The sequence below is a fragment of the Bemisia tabaci genome, chromosome 4, assembly GCF_918797505.1.
Source record: "Bemisia tabaci chromosome 4, PGI_BMITA_v3".
In the NCBI taxonomy this organism is placed as follows: Eukaryota; Metazoa; Arthropoda; class Insecta; order Hemiptera; family Aleyrodidae; genus Bemisia; species Bemisia tabaci.
This window is the reverse complement of record NC_092796.1, coordinates 39,599,123-39,624,114: the sequence shown is the minus strand read 5'-3', so window position 1 is coordinate 39,624,114 and position 24,992 is coordinate 39,599,123. Positions and strand designations below refer to the sequence as shown.

General features: G+C 34.1%; 1 protein-coding gene and 1 non-coding gene across 10 annotated transcripts in view; both read left to right on the top strand.

Annotated features, from left to right (window-relative positions):
* Positions 1 to 24,714, top strand: part of Unc-115a (actin binding LIM protein Uncoordinated 115a) — a 150,086-nt gene extending 125,372 nt beyond the window's left edge. For 4 of the 9 annotated variants that reach the window (XM_072299835.1, XM_072299834.1, XM_072299832.1 and 1 more), the window contains 17 exons: positions 915 to 1,098; positions 1,955 to 2,094; positions 2,960 to 3,083; positions 3,855 to 3,948; positions 4,571 to 4,661; positions 5,224 to 5,390; positions 6,283 to 6,354; positions 8,031 to 8,217; positions 8,712 to 8,954; positions 9,697 to 9,803; positions 10,798 to 10,987; positions 11,630 to 11,746; positions 15,129 to 15,220; positions 17,151 to 17,220; positions 17,720 to 17,760; positions 18,594 to 18,794; positions 19,583 to 24,714. In XM_072299835.1, the coding sequence (XP_072155936.1) occupies positions 915 to 1,098; positions 1,955 to 2,094; positions 2,960 to 3,083; positions 3,855 to 3,948; positions 4,571 to 4,661; positions 5,224 to 5,390; positions 6,283 to 6,354; positions 8,031 to 8,217; positions 8,712 to 8,954; positions 9,697 to 9,803; positions 10,798 to 10,987; positions 11,630 to 11,746; positions 15,129 to 15,220; positions 17,151 to 17,220; positions 17,720 to 17,760; positions 18,594 to 18,794; positions 19,583 to 19,696 (2,234 nt within the window). In that variant the 3' untranslated portion in view covers positions 19,697 to 24,714. Of the gene's footprint in view, positions 1 to 914; positions 1,099 to 1,954; positions 2,095 to 2,959; positions 3,084 to 3,854; positions 3,949 to 4,570; positions 4,662 to 5,223; positions 5,391 to 6,282; positions 6,355 to 8,030; positions 8,218 to 8,711; positions 8,955 to 9,696; positions 9,804 to 10,797; positions 10,988 to 11,629; positions 11,747 to 15,128; positions 15,221 to 15,279; positions 15,372 to 17,150; positions 17,221 to 17,719; positions 17,761 to 18,593; positions 18,795 to 19,582 lie in introns of all 9 variants that reach the window. The other 5 variants (XM_019042975.2, XM_019042976.2, XR_002008809.2 and 2 more) reach the window with 5 other exon arrangements.
* Positions 398 to 469, top strand: TRNAA-UGC (transfer RNA alanine (anticodon UGC)). Its single transcript has one exon. It is a non-coding gene; the product is annotated as a tRNA-Ala (tRNA).
* Positions 24,715 to 24,992: the final 278 nt, after the last annotated feature.

The following is a 24,992-nucleotide window of genomic DNA, read 5'->3' as shown; positions in this document are numbered from 1 at the left end:
AAATGAGAGCCGTATCTTATGAGCCATAGGACGCATTTCTGCCAAACGGAACTATGTGCATGAAGACATGAGCCCTGAGACCCATAAGGATATATGCATAACAGGGCTCACGTCATAATGCACTTAGTTCCGTTTGGCAGAAGTACGTCCAATATATCTTACTCTCGGTACTGCTCGGCTAATGACCCATCGAAGCCAAAGACATTTATTTAATCTCAACATGGCAACTCCTGAACTATCGTGTTGATGAAGGTCGCGGTCACGGCGCGGCGCGCGCCGCTCCGAAAGTTCCCCTTCTTTTCCGCCAGACGGCGCTGTCGCTGCGCTATGGGCACCTCAGCTCCATGACTTCATGCTGGCCTCTGAACTGCGTTAATTTCGAGTTGTCGCTTCCACAGGGGATATAGCTCAGTGGTAGAGCGCTCGCTTTGCATGTGAGAGGCCCCGGGTTCGATCCCCGGTATCTCCATATGTTTTACTCCGCCATGTTAATATTTTTTCATTCTGATTTTTATGTTCATGAACCCTTACATGTTCATCCAAGGTGTTTTTTTCCGTGTATGTTTAAAAAAAAATAAAATAAATAAATAAAAAATAATAACCCTGTACACATAACTGAGGACAAAACGATATTATTAGGTATGATAAATGAATAATAAAGCTCATTTTTTCGAAAAAGGATTGGCTCTGAAATAAAGTCCTTGACCGAACTCTATAAGCGTAATGGACACCCGAATGCACAGCTTTGAAAACTTTGTTTCCGATTTTCTCAAAACTTAAAAACCTAACATCCGTTCTTTTTACATACCTACAAGGCTTCATATGTACAATTACGTATCTCTTTAACAATATTTTTCAGAATGAACGTTAAAAAAACAAGAAACTTATTTTTTGTTTTGTTCCCTTTGTTTCAGTATGCAAATGTTCGTTAGCTCAAGGAGGGTTCTTTGACAAAGATGGAGTGTATTTTTGTACGGAGGACTACCAAAAACAGTTTGGTACCAAGTGTGCCATTTGCAATGACTATGTAGAAGGAGAAGTAGTTTCAGCGTTAGGAAAAACTTATCATCAAAGGTGTTTTACTTGTGCCCGTTGCAGGTATGTAGCAAGAAGACGTTATTATACAAGGAAGTCTCTGTTCAATGCAAAATTTCACTAAAGTAGTAGGGATTGGCATTGAGTAGAAAATATTTCATTATTTTTTCATTGTAGCCAGATGTCTGTGAAACTACATAAATTTGTATCTCAGTTGGTATGGCAATTTAGACTTCCAGTTGTACTTTATTTTTTACATGGAAAACTACTAGACATCACTTCCTAAAAAACTCGGTGGTATTTCCTGTCTACCTGAAGAACATTCTGTGAAATGTTCAAGTTGGGTTTCCTTTTAAAACATGAAGTATTGGCAGAGATTTTGGAAAACCGCAACTGAGATACCTACGTTTCTTTGCAGTTTCACTGTCGGTTTATATTCCCTATGTAAGATTTTAGTTAAAAGATAGACATATTTGCTTTTCAAGTGTATTCACTCGCTTATGTAATAATATAATTTTCCTTCATCTTTTACTGATTTTTAAATCACAGAATTGAACTGTCAAATGATGACTGTAAATGAACTTTCAAATATGTCTTATTTTTTGCCAATTCTTGTATTTTTTTCTCCTGGTCGCAGAATATGGGGCAAAGGTTTTTTTTTGAAATGTTTCAAATAATTAGATTGTCTCTCTCAATCTGCATGTTTTATATGAGAATGTAGTTTCTATTTTTGAAGAGTACTTAAGTAGGTAATAGGAATGTCAGTTTCTTTCCCTTTTTCTATCATGAATTAGCCCTCTATCTCTCAATTTCTCTTAATTATTAAATGTTATTACTTATCAATCATTAAATTTTTCATTTCGTTTTTTATCCATGACTGTATCGAATTAAATATTTATATTTTTCTTTGTTGTTTCAGACAAGCATTTCCAAGTGGTGAAAGGGTGACGTATACCGGCAAAGAAGTATTGTGTGCAAAATGTGTTCAAATTCCTGTTAGAGAAACACAATCTTTACAGTCTAGTCCAGTTAGTTCAAATGGCACAGCACCAGGATCAGGTAATAACTAACTCTTTGTTTTCTTTAAACAGGAAAGCCTCTGTCTCAAATATTCATACTTAGTGTTTTCAATTTAACAAGGTGACTTTTAAGTCCAGAATAAGTGTAAATTTTGGAAAAGTGCAGAATTTTAATGATCATTCTAAAGGTGCCGATAAAATCAGAAAGTTTGACTCCATGTGTGGAAAAATTTAAAAATCTATCATTCCAGCATCATTTCTTAACTCAGAATTCAATTTGAATCTGCACCTGAAAAGTTGTTTTAGTTGAGGTGGATCTTCAGCTTTTGTGCAGTGTATTTTGGGTACAAAAGATGTGTTTCAAATTTTAACCATTTGGTGGATTATTTTGGGAAACTCTGAATCTTAGTCTATAGATCAATCATTTAGGAATGTAATGTTCATGCCGGAAATCATCTTCATACAAATAAATCTTAAAAATAACGTCAAAAGCACTGTTTCCATTTTGCATCGGATTTCAATGTATCGATATCGATGGTTAATTGGAATCAGTACTTTCCCATTTAATTCAAGACTTAAAAAGATGATTTTTGGCACAAGAATTCCCTAGTGATTTATCTACAGACTGGAATTTAAATAATACATTTTTTTCTCGTTTTCTTTGAATCAAACGATTTTCGTGAGCCCTCATGTTTTATTTTTGCATTACAATGTAGAGGGAGGAGATGTATTATCCTTTGCCTTGACTGAACTTTCAGATACAAATCTCTTCCCTTGCAAACCTAGAATGACACTGAACATTGCCAGAAAAATTTCGGGATTAAATGGCAATTATTTCATCGGAAGTGTGCACCATTTATTTCTTTGCAGTAGTACCCCTCATGAAACATGTTTTTATTTTGCAGAGTGTGCGGGATGCCATGAAGATTTGAAAGGGCCAGCATTAGTTGCTCTAGGGCATGCTTGGCATATGTGGTGCTTTAAGTGTCGGACATGTGGAGTTGTCCTTCATGGTGAATACATGGGCAAGTACGTAATCAATTTTTATCTATCCTCTAATCTGCTTGAAAAATTTCCATAAGTCTTTTCATACCAGAATATTCCAATCCCACAATTTAACATTATTCAATAGAAAATGATGTGTTGAAATGCAAGTTCTAACATTAATTTTTCTTCAACTCAGTAGTAACAGTCTTGAATAATAGTCAGGCATGAATCAAAAGTCTTACAAGAAAAATAATTTTGAAGAAAAAAAAATGTTAATACTACTCCTCACAATACTAAAATCCTCAATTCCAAGATACTCTTCGTCGGCTCAATCCAGTAACGCGATCAAGAAGTAGTATATATAAACCTATCTTTAACTCCATTGAATGGCTTGCTTTTTACTTTCGAAACACTCTTGAGACTTTTTCTAACAAAATTGACTGTGTCGCAGAAAATTTCGCTGTAGATCTGGAATTCGATTTTTTTCATATTCTGGAAAATTTTCTCCTACCAAATTTGGTACTTTTTGAAGCAAAAAATTTAATTAACAACGTTAAGCCAAACATTTTGTGGAAAAAAAGGAATTTAGAAAAAGAAAAAAAAATTCTCTTCCTCTTCAAAAAAATATTGAGGAGGGTAAATGGCCTTCGGTGTCCACCTCGTAAAAATAAACTACTTATACTATCGCTGTCACTAATACTTTCTGTTCTTAACTTTCCTCAACTGCTTTTTTAAAATATGTGTATTTGCTCATGAAAAACTATTTTGTTTTACAAAACTTTTTAAATGTAATTTTAAATGTTTTCCCTACAGAGATGGGGTTCCTTACTGTGAAAAAGATTATCAAAAACAATTTGGAGTCAAATGTGCTTATTGTAACCGCTACATTTCAGGGAAGGTCCTACAGGTAACGTCCATTTTATTCTTTCATCCTCATTTTGTCCCTTTCAAAAAAATATGGAATTAAATCTCTTTGTTTCTTGATTTGCCTTTTTTTTATGTGTATCACTTGAGGAGCCCTTGTTTTAAATGCTTCAAAGGGCTTTCTACGTTTTTGCCTTGATCAAGAATGACCTGGAATTGTAAAAAAGATCGAAGATGGGAATAGGTCAGTTGCACCAGTAACATAATCACGTTTAGATTGTCTAAGCTGCTAAATTAGCAAAAAATAAAATGATGTATTATGATAGTAATATGCTCCCATTTTATTTTTTAATGAGAAACAAGCAAACTTCATAGCTTTAAATTTACACAGAATATTCTGCTAACAGAGAGGAAAAATCGAATGAGTGCTCAAGAAATCTTGATGACTCGTTTTGCAAAGAAAAAGTAAAGTATGGCGGGGAGTCTGCAGTGTTGCAAACGGAAACATGTGGTTTCGCACCTTAGCCATTGATATCTTGTATCAATTAAAGCATATGGAAACGAAGTGAAATTAAGTGGGCATTGTTTTAGAACTTCGGATTATTTAAAGTAAACCTTCATTAAGTCAGACTAGGGTATTCATTTGAAGAATCTTTGTTTTCTAGGCTGGTGACAATCATCATTTTCATCCAACGTGCGCCAGATGTACCAAGTGCGGAGATCCTTTCGGAGATGGTGAAGAAATGTACCTTCAAGGTAATTTGTCATCAATTTTTTTCATTTGCATGTGAATGCACCTAATGTTTGTACAAAATCATCATTTTTCAATCTTTCCTAAATGTATTAATTGAGTCACTGAATGCGAAAAGGGCACCTATCGATTGCGGTGTTTCAGAATCTCTGTTGCTAATTAGTCCCCTGGAGAAGAATTAATGGGTAATTTTTCCAGAATTCTTCCCATAGAAAATTGTAGAATCATAAGGAATATTCAGTAAAATTTTTAGTGAGATGGATGCATTCACTTTCCTCTGAATGAATGAAATATTAGAGGAGACTCTGAAACACTGCAACCGAGAAGTGCCCTTTTCACATCCTGTGCGTCAATTTAAATACCTAAACTCAAATTTACTTTTTTTGACTTCTGGTCAATTTAAATGCATTGCTACTGATTGCTCATTACCGAAGCAGGTCAACTTTGTTATGAAATTTAGAACCTTATTGACAGTAATGTACATCTCTCAAAAGCCCCACAATATCCTTACGTCAAACTATTTATGCTAACAAATTAATGCCATTTGTGATTATTCTTTGAACACAGGCGGTGCTATTTGGCATCCTCGTTGCGGACCCGGTCCCTCTGAGAATGGAGCGATAATCAATGGCGGATCATCCACCCATCTAAACGGCCATTACACAGACACAGACACAGCTGACACTGGTCGTGACTTTGATCGCTTGAGCAGCTCTGCGGCCAGTGAAATGCAGGTATGTCAACACATGAAAATTGTTACAGTGGTTTAGTCACTTTGTGTAGGTACTGGATAATTTATCCGTAGAATATTTAAGGCTAGTTAGTCTGTTGGTTCGGTGCTTTCCTCCAACAGCGAGAAAAGAGTAGCTTGCAATTTTCTTTTTAGTCATCAAGTTCCATTTTAGTTCTCTTGATTTTGGTTGCACTCTGTATTCCTAAGTAATGTGCTGCTCAGGTATGCTGCATATTTATTTATTTATTTTTTTAAAAAAAAAAAAAAAATTCTCACATTTTTCAGCTTTTTAGTGCAATATATCAAGAGCTAATTTGAGACTCACAAGACTTTGAAACAAAGACCGAACATATCACCGTAACCATTAACATCGAAATCAACATGGGTGATGGGTGTGAGAAATTTGGTTAAAATCTACAAACTCACATCACAATTTGCAACACTGAAAATCTCAATGCATTATATTTTTTAAATAAAAAATAATCAACTTAATTTCTTAAATCTACCATAGTTTTTTATCTCTGTGTGAAAAATGTTGGGTGAAAATCAAGCAATAAATGTGGGTCTTTTTACCCTAAGAGAAAAAGATAGGTAGAAGGAATTTTAAAACCAACGGTTGAATTCCGTTTTTTAGTTAGCCATCAGTATGCTTGTCGGTCTCACTTCAATTTCTGATCGGTGCAAGTCCAACAACAAGCATGCATCGTTCCTTATTGTGATGATTGTATGTACCTCTATTATTTTATTTATTATTTTGCATGAGTATGCATTCAAAATCGTTAGTTTCTCATTGATTTTTAAAGCCCTCTAATCTTTTTTATTTTTCAGATTTTTTGTTTTTAGCTCTTTGTTTAGTTTTTCATACGTATTGTTTAATTGTATGTATATTTCAGTTCTCTCTTCGCTCACGCACGCCATCTCTAAATGGTTCACTTTATAGTCCTTACTGTAGTTTAAGCCGAAAGGTTTGTTTCATTTTATTATTCTTTTAGTTTTGCATATCTTGTATCATAGTTACTTAAAATTATTATTTGTTTTCTTTTCATGTATGATTTTGTGCGTGCATTCTCTGAATGTTGGCAACTCACAAAAAAAATTCAGAAATTACCTCAAGTGGTGTTCCAAGCAGTTGGAACTCCTGGAAGTACCAATTGAATCGCGGTCATTCACAAAAAAAATCTTAAGCGCCAAATAATTTAAAATTGAGTTTTTGGTGGTTTGGTATTGCTTAGGCATGGATACATCTTGTTGCAATGTAACAACAGGGTGTCTACAAGTCCAGAATCCTCGGAAAGTCCGGATATAGTACTGATTTTTTAAGGGCCGTCTGAAAGTACTGATAAAGTGCGGAATTTAACCAGAAGGTCAGGAATTTTTATCATTTTTGTCGCAATTCGAGCGAGAAATCCAAATTTTTGAAAATTTTCGAATTTCGTCAATTGGAGGTACTGAAAAAGCACTGAATTTCTTGGGAATGGACTGGAAAAGTACTGTGAAAGTACTGATTTTTGGCTAGCCTGTTTTAGTAGACACCCTGAACAAGCAGAAAAACGAATTTTTAAGGCCTAAAAAATATCTGGAAAGTCCAGTCATTATCAAAAGGACGCAAGTGCCATATAGTACTTGCTTATCTTGATTTGATCTGCTCTAAATTCCTCACACAGCTATCTCGAATTGTCAATAATGAGGGAGTACATATTTGTCCTTTCAGCCTATACATGTCTCTGTATCTAAGGTTTTAGTAATTTTTTGCACTTGCAAGCAATCATGAGTAACGTAAGAATTAGTGAGGAAGTCATTGTTGTATTTTATGTAGAGAAAGTGTAAATGGAATTTTTTTTTGCAGAATATAGCCTCAAATACAACAAATTTGACTTTAAATGGAAAAAGTGTGTCGAAATAATGCCGCTCATTCTCAAAAAGACTCAAGCGCCAATTCGTTTTTTCTTGAATTTTCCCCCTTAAAATGTAGGAAAATTTCTGTAACAACTACAATCCAATTTTTAATTGTAATCCTCTCTTACATTAATTGTTCTGACCTCCAAGATTTAGAACAGGTTGAACGAAACAGTTTTACCATTTATTTTGAATTCTCATTTCTGGCGCTTAAGTCTTTTTGAGTTGATCATTTTCAAATAGACTTTATCTTTTGGGCGAATATATCTCTCCATACTCTCTACCTCATGAGAAATCCGTAAAAATTGCATGCAGTATGCTTTATGTCCCTTTAAAAAATTCAGAAAATAGGAGTTGAGAAGATACTAATTTGGGAGTAGAAATTTTAAAACCCTGTAGTCCAGATATCGGATATCAATGGCGTAAGCCCGCAATCACATATCTCGTTTGCGGTGTCTGAAAGTCTTTGCCTTCGTGTTATTTTTTCAAAGGAGAACAAATTGACATCATTCCAAGAAGTTTTTGCAGAATTTTCTTCGCAAAGTGAAGAAAAATCACGGCAGTTTTAAAGAATTGGTATTGAGTAGTTTTCCATTTAAAAAATAAAGTATGACAGGAAGTCTGCGTCATCGCAAACTGAGTTATGTGATCGCCAACTTACACCGTTCATATGTGGTTTTAAAGGTGAGCCATTGATTCTGATTTATTTTCTCTTGTGCATTAATTTAAATAATTTTACTTTTAGTTCCATCCTCGAGCTGGGAGTCCAGGTTTATTGCTTAGAGAATATAAAACACCACAATATGCAGAAGATATCAGTCGCATTTACACGTATAGTTATTTGACTGAAGAACCAGCACAAGGTTACTTACGGCGACCGATTGAGCCCTATGATAAGCCACCCACATCACCACACTTCCATCGGCCAGCATGTAAGTTATCTACTAAAAAGCTACTTCTTTTGCTATCATTAGCATGTACCCAGCCGAGTCATCCCTGCATAGTGCCAAAAATGGTCTATTTTTCCTGAAAAAAATGAAGTATCATTTTTCAGTATTCAACCTATTGCCTTATTATTGATTTTCATGGACAGACACCTAGGATCAGTAATTAATCTGGTAACTAAAGGACAGTAATTTTAAGCACCAATGAAAGTACCTTTAATTAATTCAATGAAGCTGAAATTAAAAGAAGTAGCATTTCTAATACTTTTTAATGGATGATTGCAAGAAATCATGTTTCACAAACTCTTATTTTATTCATCAAGTTTAATCTTCTGTTATATTCATTTGGGAAAATCTTGCGGCTGCCCTGGATTGTCTACCTACTATTGGAAGTGACGTAGGCTAATACTGTATTTTAAGAACAACTAATACTTTATTTTCGTTTGTTTATGATTAATTTTTCTTTCCTCTAAATTTTACAGCGGCTCATTCAATGAGAGGCAGTAGGTCATCAACCTTAAAATCGGCAACAAGTAGATCGGGAATGAAAGCTTTAGTTGAAAGTATTCGGAGTGAGACACCGCGACCACGATCACCTCACATGAACAATGAAGAGCCTATTGGATTAGCACATTTCCCCGCTGCCAAACCACCAAAACCTGATGAAAAACCAAAAATTGAACGTGATGATTTCCCAGCACCTCCTTATCCTTACACAGATCCAGGTAAATCTTAATAATGAAAAAACCTACGAGTATGTGATGAAATGCAAATGGCCACCTCCTTAGTAGTTTCCCAAAAGAAATTAAATTAATTTACATTATTCATCCTTATCATACTGAAATTAAACATTCTATCAATACCTATTGAACATATTTACTTTCATGCATTTTAAAATTCAATTTGGGGGTTCTCTTTTTTTTCTTTCCTTTAAGCAAATCAAATGTTCAAGGTTTGGAAGTTTATCTCCAAAAGTATGTCACCAAACTTTAAAGTAAAATCATCCACTTTTATTAGATCAATTTTTTTTTTTTTTTTCACAAAAAAACTAGCTGGTCAAAAGCTGGAAAAGTTACAAATCTAGAAGAAGTGTATCTACACTAAGAAATGTCTTGATTCACTTCACGTAATTATTACTCAATTATATACTTGTTCCTTTTTTTCTCTTTTAAGGGAGTATTATTTTCCTTACTAAAATTGAACATTGTGGTTGCTTCATTTTTCTTTGTTCTCTTGAATCCCAACAAGAAAATTGGCTAAATGTTCGAACCAATGTGGGAAAAAGTTAGGACCTCTTCGAATTGCTATTGATGCATTTACATGTTTTTGATGTACGTCATCAATGCATCAATATGTACATTCGTGTAATTTATTCCAAAATTTCAGGATCTCAGGTTTATTTCATTTTAAGCTCTGTTTGATTTGTATATTATGGAGGAACTAAAGTGAATTAAATGTTTTGTCTAGAACGAAGGCGGCGATGGTCCGACAGCTACAAAGGTGTGCCAGTTTCTGATGATGAAGAAGGAGATACAGTTGATAAGTCAGTACAAAATCATGTGGATACCTCTAAGGTGCGTGAATTTCTAATTGCAACATTTCATAATCAAAACAGAAACACTAAAACAGGATGACATCGAGCAAATGGGGTTCATCGAATTAGGATCTATTCCACCAGTCAATGAAGCTTCTCGAAAACAAATTAATTGGTGATTTGTCAGGGTGTTCAATATGCAATTAGGCTACTCAATACCTTTAAATAAATACCCAAGTTACTCTCTTGGTCTGAGTTTCAGCCCAGCGTATGTTTGATCAGCCCATTGATCTGCAAGCATCAGGATTTGGCAGGCTGCCAAATTTTACCTGATAGCTTTATTATTTAGTATTTCATGAATTTTAACAACCTGTACTTCTACCTACACAATAATCCTGGATGAAGGAAGGTCAATGTACAAAAATGCAAATGAAAAATTCTGCGATTATTTGTCTTAATTTCCCACAAAACTAAGCTGGAACGCTGGGAGAGAAATGCAGTGGTGAAAACTGTAAAGTTGCATTGTTAAAAATGTGAAAGTTATCTTCCTTTCTACTTTCCTCTCAATGCTTATGACCTATTGAAGGTGTTAAATTTATTATTTGCTCACTCCGTCAGTGACTTATTCTCAACCAACTTCCATTCAAACATAATGATAAATGTTTTTCAAACCTAAATTTGTCAAGAAATCTTTTTTGCTTCATGACGTCAATGTGCAAGAAGTGAAAACTCTCATTGGTTTTTTATGGTGTTGATTTACTTTCAGCTAGCCATATTCGATGATCCTGTTATTTACAGTATTCGAGCCTTATCATTAGTGTTTTTTTTTTCTCTTGAACAAAGTTTTTTCTATTCAAGTACTTTTTTTTCAAGGCATTTCGAATGGAAACATAAAAATTGAGCTTGTAAGTTACACACCAGTCTAGCTCAAAATTTTCAGTGACCATCCAAGAAGTTTTACAAGGACAGAAATCTCTCCACTCTTTTGCTTTTAATATTAATGGTGCCTTCTTCATGTCCTTGATATTTTCCAGAAAGAAGAGGAAGAACTAATCAACAAAGTAGGAACAGGCATTGGTAAAGTGTTTCTTCAACAAGTCAGGGAACGGGAAAAACTACGGCAATGGAGACAGAGCCATCTCGATCCTCGGAAAGCATCACGCTGTCCATCAGCAGCCAAAGAACCAGCTTATCGTTTAAGATTCCAATCGCCTATTAATGCCTGTAAGTATATCATGGATGGATTCACCAACAATTCAAACACAGATTTTTTACTCTGTTTGATTTCCCATTTATTTTGACGTATTGATGTCTCATATTTGGACTACATTTTGTCATAAGGAACTACCAGCATCATAATGCTGCCCAAATTGTACAATTTCTATAATGTTGCAAGACGGAAACCTGAAAATTTGAATAGTTTCTTTTTGTACACCAAAAACGTATCAATGATATGAGGAAATGACCAAGTGAATTTCATTTATAGATTCGCTCTTAGTAACTTTATCAGGAGCTTAGGAGTTGCACAATTGCATCAAAATTGCAATGGTTGGAGTTCATTGTCACAAAATAAAGTCAATCTACAACCTAGAACATTGTAGATTGACTTTATTATAGTCATAAAATTTTTTTAAATCTTTTAGTAATAAGTAAATTCTAGACGACAAATCATCAAGATCTGTGCGAACTGTGCTACCACTGATTAGATTTTCTGCAAGTTGTATGTTATGAATTATGAACTTTTTTTGTTCAGATGTGAAGTTACATGACATCAAAATTTTTGAAGTTATGAATCTGTAGAATTCTCCATTTTCGATTTTAGCTCTCACACTATTTTTGACTTAACTTTGTTTTGCCCGATTTCAGCACCCTCACGAAATTTAGATCATCCTAGACCCTGGGAGGAAGAGGAATTGTTAGATCGGAGCTCAAGCTATAGGTCATCTGTAGGTCGCTCAACTGGTGCTATTCCAAATTATAATGGTAAGTTCATTTTATTTACCTTTCAATGTAATTTACCCTATCTCTACGTTGCTACTTTTGCCATTAAAAAGTGTAATCCAGGGCCTACTTTCAACTCAAAAGGGGTGTGCATCTGAATATCAGTCCAAATGAGCACAAAGTCTTGATGTGTCCGGAACCCTCTCTAAATCTTTCGAGTCGTATACATCATTTCATGAAAATATAAGGGTCTAGCTTCATTACAATTTCGTATAACTATCAATTCTTCATTAGATTACGATGGTGAAACTGCAAAAGTGCGTATCTCCTTTGCGGTGTTTTAAAATCTTCTCTTTTTTTTTTTTTCTATCCAAGAAGAACAGATCAATGAATTTGCTTCAAATTTCCATAATATATTCTTCATGTAGAGAAGAAGAATATGGTAAATTTTCAAGATGATATTGAGTATTTTTTAATTTTGACAATAAATTATGATCGGAAGTCTGCTGCATTGCAAACTGAGATATACTTTTTTGCAGTTTCACCGTTGATATACTCGTTAATCTTTTAAAAAATCTTGTCAAGTAATGAAGCTTCAACAATTTTGTCAACCTAAGTCTGAGAATGTGCCTCCTCTATTTTTTCATTTCAATGAAAAATTAGGGGAAATATTCACCAGTAAAGATATTTCTGCTGTTTTGTCTTATTTGTCAAGTAAAAAGTAAAGTGCAGTCGCTTCCTTGAATGGGTCACATCAGTTTTCTGATGATGGCGATTTTTAAAATATAAGCAGTAGGAGTGCCTTGCCATTGAATTAGTGATAATGACATGCAATGATGATAAATTTCTCTAATATCTTTCTGTGTAAGGTTTATGCAATTCTCATTTCTATCTCTACCTATCTGTTTATTTGAAGTGGTTTTTAATTAAATCTAGAAATACCTTTTTTTTTTTTTCAAATCATTGCTTCAATCATACAGCGACATGCTGGAAAATTTTATATCCAGTTACATCCAATAGTTCAATATTCAATTCTGATAATTAGGCTACAGTGTAATATTTGTTATTGCATTCAGTACCATGGAATTGCATGATAACTTTCTATGGAATCTTTTCAATTGCACATAATTTGTCATTTTCCAGACAAAAAAAATTTAACTCCATTCAAGAATTGTAAACTTCAGACAATTCAATTTTTTACAAGAAAACAATTCAGCGATATCCATCCAAAATTTCATCTATTTTTGCATCTAGCCAGAAGAAAAATCTATCAAATTTTCGTGTAAAAGCACCTGACCTTAAACATAAAACATGTGATTATGGAAACCTATCAATGTTGGGGCAATTACACTTTTTTGACTGATTGTGAGAAAGGACAAGTTCTAATTTTATGAGTTTGTGAGTAAATGGCCTCCTGAGAAGTGAAAAGAGAAGTAAATCAAGAGACACACTTAATTATATGACTGGCGTCAAATGTTTGGAGTCAATCTCTTCGACTTTAATCATACCCTTTACTGAAAAGAAACAAAAAAATATGAAAGATGCCAGATGTATTCATGTCGGAGGTGTCGTCAGCTAAGATGACAGTTGTTTACTTTTGGTTTGCAAGCGCCAACGATGAATTCGGGCCTCTGCGCAAAGCGGCTTTCGCTACCATCCACCTTGAAAACATCCGTCTCATGATTGTATTGTAAAAAACTACTTATCAATTATGATTCTCGACTTTTATGTGGTTGTGATTTCTGTGTGACTAAAAATTAAAGTGTTACAAGGTGTGGAAGTATTAAAAAACTTATCTAAGCTTGTTTTCTTGCTTCTGCGAGAGTCTGATATTTTCACATGGATAGTAGTGAGGCAAAAACGCTTGCAAACCGAAAGTAAACAACCGTCAACTTAGCTGATGACACCTCTAGTGGCTGCTAAGTCTATAAAACACCACTGCAAATTCATCTGGAATATGCAATTGAAAAGTTTAAGAGCAACTGAATATTGAAATTCATTCGTGTAGAAGTCCTATCTTATATCTTACAAAATTCCATAATCTCAAAGCCATTTTAAAAAAAACGCTCTTCAATATCATTTTCCCTCATTTTGTTCATTGCACTTTTTTCCGTTTCTGTGTCTCTCATTTTATGTAAGATTTTTTCTTCTTTTAAGCAGATTTTCTTTGAGACTCACCATTTTTTCTGTTTTAAATTTTTTTTGTTGGTTTTTTGGTTAATGAAATATTGATTGCTGCAATGTTGCTCTCATGCATTTCCTGGTCGACATCACAGTTTCAGTGACTATTTTAGCCAGTGTTTGAATTAAAGTGGAGTCCCCTTAATGATATCTTTAAGTGCCAATACTTATACAGCCCTTAAACAGGGCAGAGTATGTAAGGCAATATCTTTAAATCAATCGTTTTATGACAGCAATATATCATTCTGGACGGAACTAATGCGGAATAAATCAGTCAAGGGCTTTACGTAGTTGCTCATCTGATAATTAGTTTTATTTGCAAACAAGATTAAATTTTAAAATCTTTTAATCCACAATATTTTCTGCAAAATCTCTGTGCAAGCAGTTTCTGTTTAACTCACTCAATCGCTATGTATCCATGCACAGCTGCTAACTCAACTTTTAGCCAATTAGGTCCTTAAATGACTTGATAACACCACGAATGGATTTTGCCCTGTTGTGGAAGACCATTTATTCATGCTACTAGCTCAAGACTGAAAATAAAGTGTATTTCAAGGATATTTTTGTTAGTAATTGGATAAGCTTTGAATCTCAGAAATATTCTAATTTTCATGTAAGCTGTATCCTTATTGTGAACAAATTTTTTTTTCGATTATGTTACATTTCAATTGATAGGTTGAAATTGCACTGATCCTTGACTAGATAAGCAATGAAATCAGTTTTGTCATGAACAAAGATTAACAGATTTTCATAGAGTCACTCCACAATGATTTGATACAGCCTGGCAAAATAAGAAGAAAATTTCACGATCTAGAGAGCTGGCTTGCTTCCTTAGCAACAGCAGAAGAGGACCTTAAATTCATATATGTACCTTCATCTTGTAAGACTGCTGTTGAGACCAAAATTCCAGAAAATTACAGCTTTAACTTGTAACAGTAAACGTTTTGAAGCAAATGCACTAGCAATAAAAATTGCAATTTTTTTATGCATTGCAGCAAATCATTGAGTATAAAACTCAGGAAATCTTCATTTTTTATTCTGAAATCAATCATGCAAAAATTTCATTATGGTTCTGCTGCTGTTTCTTGAGCTTATCTTTTCCGAGTTTTCTTTCTTTTTTACTTTGCATGTTTTTCATGTCTCTTTATTATTTGTGTTTTGATTTTGCATTTTTTTTCTGTTGGCTTTATTTGTTTTTCTGTTTTTCTTTTCCGTTTGTTTCCTCCATTGCTGTTTAACCTAGCAGTGAATAACCACTTTGAGTACCCTAGCTCCTACTCTTGCGGTTTTGCTCGTCCCAAAGCATCCACCTTGCCTGCCTATTCGCAGCCCCCGGTAAGTTTTTTTCCCAAACATTAATCTTTATTTTCCACTTTGTTTTGTTCTCTATCCAGTGGTTTCTGCTTTACGAAGTGCACCGAAACCTGGGTATACGCTAGCGCCTAGATCGCATACGTTTAGCTCAACAGTTGGCAGTACCACTGCTGTAAGTTTTTTTCATTTTCACATGTTATTGCACTTCAAATTGAGTAAGCAAAGCTGGAGCTATTCTTGCAATTTTTGACAGATTTGCTGTTGACTGAAACTGTTGCACTTGAATTATCAGGTTCTCTACTGCCATCCTGATTATGAGAGTATGTATTGGTAGTTTTCCTAAGTTTAATGTACACATTCAAATGCTAAGGCAGTTTTAGTTAGCATGATATTATCGTTAAAGGGCTTTTTTTAGTTTCATAGTCCATCTGTGGAGTGTAGAACTTCATCGCAGTTTTTTTCAAGAGTGGAGAAGTGAAAGGGTTTAGTCGAGTGTCACACAACAATCCAAGCTTAAGAAGTTACATAATTTCATCTAGGAAATAAGATTCTTGCCCATTAATTGAAAGTCCTGCGCAAAGAATCAAATGTTATGATGTTCAGGATGATCCTATCGTAAAACATCGATCCAACTCTCCCTCCTCTTGTAAATGTCCCGCTCTGTGTCATTTCCATGTCATGTTTATGGTTGAAATAAGCCAATTACCAGTTGAAAATGTACAATTAGGTTTATGGGCTTTGTGAAAGTGTGGTTCTAATGGTCTCAAGTTCTATGGGGTTAATGGTTGTTTCTCTTAATGATTCTATCCAGCGTCAGGGATGACATTTGTTTTTGAGAATGCTACTAAGTGTCCACAAGTCCATTTTTCAAGTTATTTTGCAAACTTTTTTCTTTACTGGTATATGGCAGCATGATTCAAAGGATATTTTCTCTCTTCTAATCCTAGATTATGTTGAGCTTTTCACTGGCATCTGTACCTTTGAAATGGATCACAATAACATAAAACATTTTTTCGAGCTAAGTCAGACATATGTCTAATTTCGTTCAATTCAAAGCCAGATAGCCATTTTTGATGTAGCATTTTTGATTATTTCTGTGAAATTTTTTGACAAGGTTGGCCGCTTAAAAGTATGAATGGTATGAATAAAATGTGTTAGCCCCCTTCATCAAACCTAGGGTTCATAGGTTATATGTAGAAAATTTTGAAAAAATAAAATTGTGCGCCTAACATTCTAATGGTTTTCTTATTTTGGCGAAGGAATCAGAGCCATTAAACCACAATAAAGATCTCATAAAGTACATCCACAATACTGTCCAAAATGTTTATGTTCATATTTTGGAAATTTTTCAACCTTCTTTTTTATCAGTAAACAATTTCAAGGATATCTTTAGCACCGAAAAATTGGAATAATTGCAATCATGCCAAGAAAAGACTCCTACTTCTTCTTTTGTGGTCCGATAACTGTTGTTGGTATATTTTGGTAAATCATAACTTCGTCAAGAGAAACTCCTGCCATAAGCGGAGCCAAGAGGGAGGGGCGTACGCTCTCCCTCTTTGCCTGTATAAATGAGGAGGAAGGAAGGAATATGAAAAGGAAGAAGGAAGGATGCTTATATTTAATAATTATACTTGACAAAATGGCCGTAAACTGCATATTAGATGCTATACAATTTCGAAAATTATCTGGGGAAAGCACCCCGAACCCCCCTTTTATCCCTACCGTTCGGAGTGCCTATGACTCCTGCTGCTTAGCTGCTGGTTTTAAAATTTAATATCAGAAGTGTTCCTTTTTTCCAACGAAACTTGGTGAACCATTTCGTTATTCCGGTCAGAGATAACTTTGAAAAGTCAGAGAACTAGTCTATGCCCTGGACTCTCATTCAGCCAATGAGAAAATGTAAATTAATTTCTGCTCTTTTTGTTACTTATGTGTGCAATTTTGTTTGCAGGCGGACTTTTCCCTAAGTGGTCTGGGCGAGAAAACCCATAGCACCGATTTCAGTAGTGGAAAATCGGACAGTAAGTTTCAACTTCTTAATTTTATACTTTTATTCTGACAGTCAAAAAAATATTTTATCTGATTACACACATTTGCTCCCTGAAGTTGAACTTTGAAAAGGTCATTGAAAAAATTAAAAAGGGAAGAAATGCAAGGAGCTTCCTTGACCATTGATCGGATACAAATTTGTAATTGATGTGGTGCAAAATTGCATCACACATCAAACCCATTTCAGTTTTTGGCTAGCCCCCCCTTTCTCCCCCAATTTTCTTTCTCAAGTTTAATCATCATCAAATTCTCCAATGATTGTTCACATCATATTTGAAGTACCCACAGAATAAGTCACAACCTACCAAAATTAAAAAGTTCAGGAGGTCGAGGAGAACATTATATCCAATAATAACAAAATTTAGCTGGAGCTCTATCCCTTGGTTTCCAAAAGTTTCCTCTGAAAAATATTTAAGTTTTAATTCTGAACTAGAGTTCTTGTTTCTTATTTTTTACTCTTTTCAATTTCAGTTTCTGCTGGCTCAATGTCCGAAGTGGATCGAGGTTTAATGGTAAGTACCAAGAGAAAATTCACATCAAACATTCATGAGAGGGGGACCCTTTTAAATACGATTTTGAGATTTTCATGATTTTTATAGGGATAAAGCAACATTATAAACTGAGTTTCTTTTGAATTTTCTCTGTGTTCTCTTGAAGAGCCTGTAATAAATGCTAATTTTTGGTCTCGGGAAATAAGTTAAGGATTCAGTATTCAAAGTCACTGATTTTTACATTTTTATAGACTAATTTTAGGCTGGTCTGTATCAAATCAAATGATAAGCTAATTGGTCAAAATTAGAATTCAATGTCACAACTCTGGGTCAGGAGAGTTCCCCAAAATTTTATTTCTCAGCAAGAGACTGATAAACTGTAAGTGTTAATTCCACTATTGAATCAAGTCGCGCAAAAATCGCTGTTGTCCATTTTGTCAGCTCTCAGTTTTTTCTAATTCATAATACTTTTCAGAGCTGATACAATCATGAAAATGGTGCAAATTTAACCTCCAAAATGAGTTTTAATACCACCTTCATGATTGCATCTAACCCTGAAAAGTATTATCAACCAAAAAAACAAGACTGGAAAAGTGGACATTAGCGGTTTTCGCACGACACAATTCGATATTTACATCTTTTAAATTATTTTCTGCATCTTCTAGAATTGTGTTGGGTTGGTATCAAAGAAATAATTTCATTTACTACTTATAAGTTACTTCATTCACTGTAACTACAATATTTATTTTAGAGACTACCGACTGATCATACAGAAAAACTTTAATCCAGTCCTCCAGTGATGAATTTCTGTTGAACTGTGTTTTACCAAATTTTTCTTTCTTTTTTCTTACCAGAATAATGAGTTGCCAGTATCAATGACGTATGCAGGATCTCTTCGTTACGCTGCATCATACAGTCCACATATGCGAAGATCGTTACCGAATATGATAGCCCCGTCTCACTCTCACTCGGAACCACCCAAAATCTATCCCTACCATCTCCTTCTCATCACCAATTACCGTCTCCCAGCCGATGTTGATAGGTGCAATCTTGAAGTAAGTAGTACTATCTCAATGGTTTCTGGATTTTATTATACATTGGGTAACACGTTAACTGCCATGGTGGTCCTTTGTTTACGGAAGTCGGTCTTAAATTATTTCCGCTGAGTAGAGAGAGCACTCGATCATCGCATATTTTAACCTCAGGTTACACCCATATTCAAGAGATGACTCTACCTTAGAGCAATATCTATCATCCTTGCAAGTTTCTCACGCCTCTCAACTTGCCACCAATTGTGTTACAAACTGTGGCAGTTCATGTGTTAATTTTATAAATGATCAACAATAAAGCAGGAAACTGAAAAATAGTTACAAGATTACCAAGAGTAGTGCGTCTGGAACTCATCTTTTTAGTTTTTATGGCTTTTATTTTACAAGTTCAGTTCTGTGCTGATTTTCGAATAATGTCTCATGAAATGAATATTGTATAGGATCGTTTATAAAATACGTAACCCTCCAGGGCTGTTCAATTTTTGAGGAGATTGTCATGCTATTTTGTGAGTGTTACAGGATAGGAACCTGCGTCACAAAAGTGTTATGAGATATGGGGGGGGGGGTTGTAAAAAAAATCAAAATTTAGCGTTACATATTTTCTTAACAGTTCTTATCATTTATATATCAACTATTACAAATTTCACCGTCAGTTTTCAATTTTTTGTAAATATGTGCGTTTGCCTTACTTCAAGAAAATGTTAAAGTTATATTTACTCCAGGGAATATTTATTTTCTTCTTTTTTTTCATCCTGTATAATTTTATTAATAGTTGACTTTCTTTTCCCCTACAGCGGCATCTCTCAGAATCAGAATTTGAAACTCTATTTCAATGCACACGGACAGAATTTTACAGACTCCCGCAGTGGCGACGCAATGAGCTCAAAAGAAGAGCACGTCTGTTCTAAGTGTCACCTTGTCAAAATTGTTCTTACACCTACTTCGCCTCGTAACTTATTCTATAAATTATCTCAACGCTATATTTTCTTAGTTCTTATAGTCATTCACTAAGAAATTAGTTGTAGAGTGAAGTCTTCAGAAGTCAGCCAAAATTTGAAAACCAGGCAGTATGGTCACCTATTAGATCAAGATGTCCCTCAATCAGCAAAGTTTAATATTTCCAAAATATCTTTATTGTCAAAAAAAGGGAGTCCACATTCTTGAGGTGAAACATTGAACATCAGTTTACATCAGATGTTCCCTGTACTTTTAAAAAATGAAAAAAAACACAATAAAAAATTGCCCAGTATTGAATCGTATTCAAATCTGGAAATTAAGATCAACTCGATAAATTTCATCCATTGTAACATTCAAGTGATCTCATTTCCTAGACGAGAATGTATCTATTCCATATTTTTTCGATTCTTTTCAAATTTTGGTCTAAAAATTCTAAGATTTTACTTCATAACTGCAGCTGTTAGTGCTACGTTAATTTTTTTTTTTTAAAAATTTGACGGTTTCTATTTTGATTTTTACCATTTTTTCGAATTCTTTGTAGTTATCGTTCAAACACATAGGAATGAATCGTATATGAGTATGCAAAGAAATGATTCCTAAGAGGTATCGTGAGTTCCTAGTTATTTTTTTATTGCTTCAAGCAGGTTACTTTAGTTTTGCCAAACAATTTGTATCTTTACTGTAAAGTATTTGCTATTTTATTATTGTTCGCATACTCACTTCTCGTGCTGTAAGAATGCGTAGATTACCTCACCTCGCCATACCAAAGAAGCTCACAGGTCAATCCTTTCCCTTTCTCCAACTGAAGGTATTGTTTGAAGTGGAAGGAGGTGAAAAGAGACTTAAAACCTCAAAAAAAAAAAAACAGTCTAGAACAATTTAAAAGAAAGTTCAGTTGATTATCCTTTCTACTTTCTAGAAGAGTTTCCATTTTACTATGTGCTCTAGTTTGATCCTGCAAGTGGTTCGTCATGTTTTTTTATGTGGTATCGTTTTGGAAGGTTGATTTTGAGTTTATATCATATGCATTGTAACCAATTTCAGGGGTCTTCAGGGCCAGTTAATGAGGCCAAACATTTTACCAAAAAATGCCAAGGAATTCAATGAAAAAGACAAGGATTTTTTTCTTTTTGCTCAGCTGTTCCTGTTTTTAGGATCTTATATGTTTTAACATTATCAATTGGAGCAAAGTTAGGAAAATTATAACTAAAGAAAAACTTTGAGGTCAACAGCAATTACAGCTCCCTTTAATATGCCTATCGATAGACCATCGATAGAAAAAGTCCAGGAATTATTGCCATTTTGACATAACCAATGGAACTAAGTCAGAGAATTTTTTTCCTTCAAGTCTGTAAGACACTTTGAATACCTCTTTCCATACAGTTTGTAATAATTCTGGGAAAATACAATAGGTACTTTATATTTTTTTCTTTTCAATTCCAAACATAATATCTTAAATCACTGAGGAAGGACACATCTTGTTTTCCTTTTTTTCTTTTTAAGATTTGACCTTTTTTTATTTAATTCCCTTATATCTAATGGACTTGTCCATGTCCAGGTCAAAAGACTTGACCTGATGAGCAGAGAATCAGTGTTGTGTAATTAGCAGCTAAACTTGGGTAGAAGTGTCTTGTTGATAGGTGGTTTTGGGCATTTCAATTTTTTTTAAAACCGACATATTGGATACACCCACTATAATACCTGTAACCGATTTGTTGGTGTCAACCATTGTAGTTCATTGGCAAAGCATTCTCTGAAGAACATGATACCATTCTTTCTCTTTTGTATATTTTATAATTAACAAATGTAAAAAGGTCTCTCAACAATTTGAAGAGAAGCTCCATTCAATCGCCATGTTAATGTCTGTGATAAAAACATAAGAGATAAAGTCTCCCTTACTATCTTAAGGAGTTTTGAGAAATGTTAAATTCCATTTAATTGAAAAGTCCCCTCAAAAAAGACATTTTATTGTTTCTTGCGCGTGCTCTATATCTTTTGCTCCATTAATCATTTTACAATCTCTCAAGTTCCAACATTCTTAAAGTTTCAGTTAGACGTATTGATGTGATGGTGAAGTCAACGCCAAATAAGTTAACCCACTTCTAGACTGCAACATAAGATTGTCTGAAGTCACTTTTTCATGTAAAGTAAATGGGAGAATCGAGACTGCGGGTCTTCTGTGGCAGTCTGAAGGTGCGTTATCTTACTTGTCGTGGACTCTACAGAACCTCAAATACTCCAAGCCGTCCATAAACAATGGAGAGCAGTTTTTTGCTTTTAAGGCCTCCTCTTCCTTTTTTCCTCATCATGCATTTCAAAAACTGAAACCAGTGTAAAAATCAAGACCATACCCCTACCCCTCCCCTGCTTTTTATTTCCTTGCGGTCCAAATGTATTTATTCCCCTCAGCAAAATTTTGGCCAAATTCTGACTGTCACATGACAATAGACTTGACTCCTTTCTATCAAGTGCTCTGCAAAATTTAGGGGTGAATCGGCCCTTCTTTCTTAAAACAACCATCAATCGGTTGAACTTATTGTAAAAGACTAAAAATTTATTCAGAGCATCATGTTCACAGGTAATTAGGTAGCGTCCATAAATCTAGTCATTTATTGATTTGTGAAGAAAGAGTAAATTGCGAATTTCATTGATCTTACTGGAGGTTAAAAGCAAATTGCACTGTGAGCATGATGCAAAGATGTAAGAATTTAAAAGGATTGATTCCAGGAAGGGCTCATGTCATTTAAGTTTGCATTTGTTTACTTTTGACTTTTCTGGACCATTCGGACTGCTTAGGCAGTACAGACCATATTATCTTCTCACAGCAACATTGTTGCCCTCAGTCAATCCTCGATCCATTTTGGCCAGTGGTATTACAGCCGCTTTCAAATAGAATTTAAACTAATATCAACTTATTCGATTAAGGTTCTAAATAAAACTTCAACTTGTGTTATTCTGAAGGTTAAAATTTTATAATAGTTATGTCATTTAAGATTTGTAACCTCCCGTTTGCAAATGAGCATTGAGTCTTTCCCAGAAGTGTGCCATATTGGCAAAAGTTTAGTCCTATCTGAAAAAAGACGAAGAGACATGAAAAATTGGTTCTTAGTTTAATCGAATATGTGTAAAACAGGCTCATGGTTACTCTTCCTCTTTTTCTGTTTTTGTGATTACATATTTTTTTGACTCTGAGCAATTCAGTATTTTCCTTTGTTTCACATAAATATTTTAAATTGTATGATAAAGTAATCTCATAATAATGCTTGCCACCTTTGTCAAACTCTAATTTATACATTAGTGGTTTTCAATGTTTCATCATAATTTTCTTTGTCTCACACGAAGAAGAAATAATAGCATTATTTAAGATCATTGTACACTTCAACCTTTTTGCTTTCAAGCATTTCTGCCTACAAAATATGTTATCCAAGACTTAAATGTATCCCACTCGTTTATTAAATTTCAGGTTCAAAGATTTTCCCTCTGAATAAGTGTTTGTACTCAAAGAAAACTTATCGAATTAAAATTTTCTGATTTGAAAAATGGATGTTGAAGTAATAACATTGTAAGTCTCTGAATGTTGGTAAATTCAAATCCTTATACGCTGGGTATTTCTCTGCAGAATTTCAAGAAAAGAATACAAGAGAGTAAGATTTTACAGTCTTCTCTGGCATTTAATAATTAATTGATGATGAAGTTGGAAAAACTAATCTTTCCCTCAAAGGAATTGCGCATTTCCTGGCAACATGTATATCCATAAAAGGAAATCAATCATGTTGGATGTGTCATTGTTTTGTGTCTATTTAAAAAACGAAGAGAAAACTCTGAGGATGCTGTATGTTTTGAAGCTCTCGCAAGCACATCACCATTAAACTTGTAAGAATGTTGTTCATTTAATATTCTTAAGCACCAACATTTTCACTGCTTCACCCTCCTCATGAAGTTTTTAAAAAAACTTTTTTGTTGGGACAAACATTTGCCCTTATAATTACTAATTTGCTTCCTTGTCACTTTTTGTCATAATTGGGGAATCTTAGTATTTTTTTAGAATATAAATTGGTCCGTTTTTTTGAGAGTAATAAGAATCACATTTGAATCATGTCTCCAAACTATTCCAAAGCTCTTATAAATTTTCTTATTTCACTGTTAATAAAGCAATTTTATTCACTTTCAACTTGGACTTCAGTAATTAAACCTCTGTTGATTTATACTTTAATCTTTAAAATTGGTATATTATACCTAGCTATCAGTGATGGGTTAGTATTTAGAATTTGGTTCGATTGATATGCTCTCCTCAAGGGTTTTTTTTTTTTTTTTTTTTTGACCGGAAATCGCTACGGTTTAAGTTGAATCATAAAATCTCAAAAAATTAAATCCCCTAATAAATTCTTTTTTAATCCTATTTATTTGAACAACCAAATGTATGAGGTTGTCTTTCTTACAAATTTTCAAAATGGCGTAATAATTTGTCAAAAATGAGAAGACCAGAAATCGGTATTATTGGAATTTGTCAAGCACTAAAATGGCATGACGCCTGCTTAGGAATTTTCCAGAGAACTGCAGTGGAAAGATTGAGCCTGCTTTTATTTCGCTAATATTTTTTTTTTTTTTTTTTTTTTTTAAATGTCACAAGTTAAATAAACAAACATTGAATGATTTAAAAGGACTCGTAAATAGAGTTTAGTTACTTTTCTCCCATCTCTCTGTAAAGAGGCATTAAATTATACAAAAGCAAGTACTTGAGAGACAGCCTTTAATGGCTGTTCACTTTGAAGTATTAATTGAATCATACTGTTTGTCCCCTTCAGATTTGTGCTGCTCTTTCCTAGATTATGAACTTAACCTTGAATGCAACTATTTTTTGCTTCCCCTTCTTTTTGTTTGTTAAATTTACTCATATTTTATTTTATTTGGATATTTATTTGTACATAGTTTGTAAGCATTTCAACAAATATCATTCTGATAATGATTATCATGTCTAACTTTCTTATGAACCCTTTATTGTTCCTGCAAACTATAGGTTTAAGGGAATTGGATAATCTGCGCAAAGGTAGATTTGACAGCCTTGACTTAAACTTCATAACGGACCGATCAGTATATTTACTTGCTTCAAAATAGCTGAGAGACAGAGGGAGATTGTGTGGCATTTGCAACATACGTAAGAAATGAAAGTATTATTCAAACGGTGAAGTTCGAGAGATCTCTTTTTTTTCATTTGACATTTGATAGATTTCATCAATTGGGACTTAG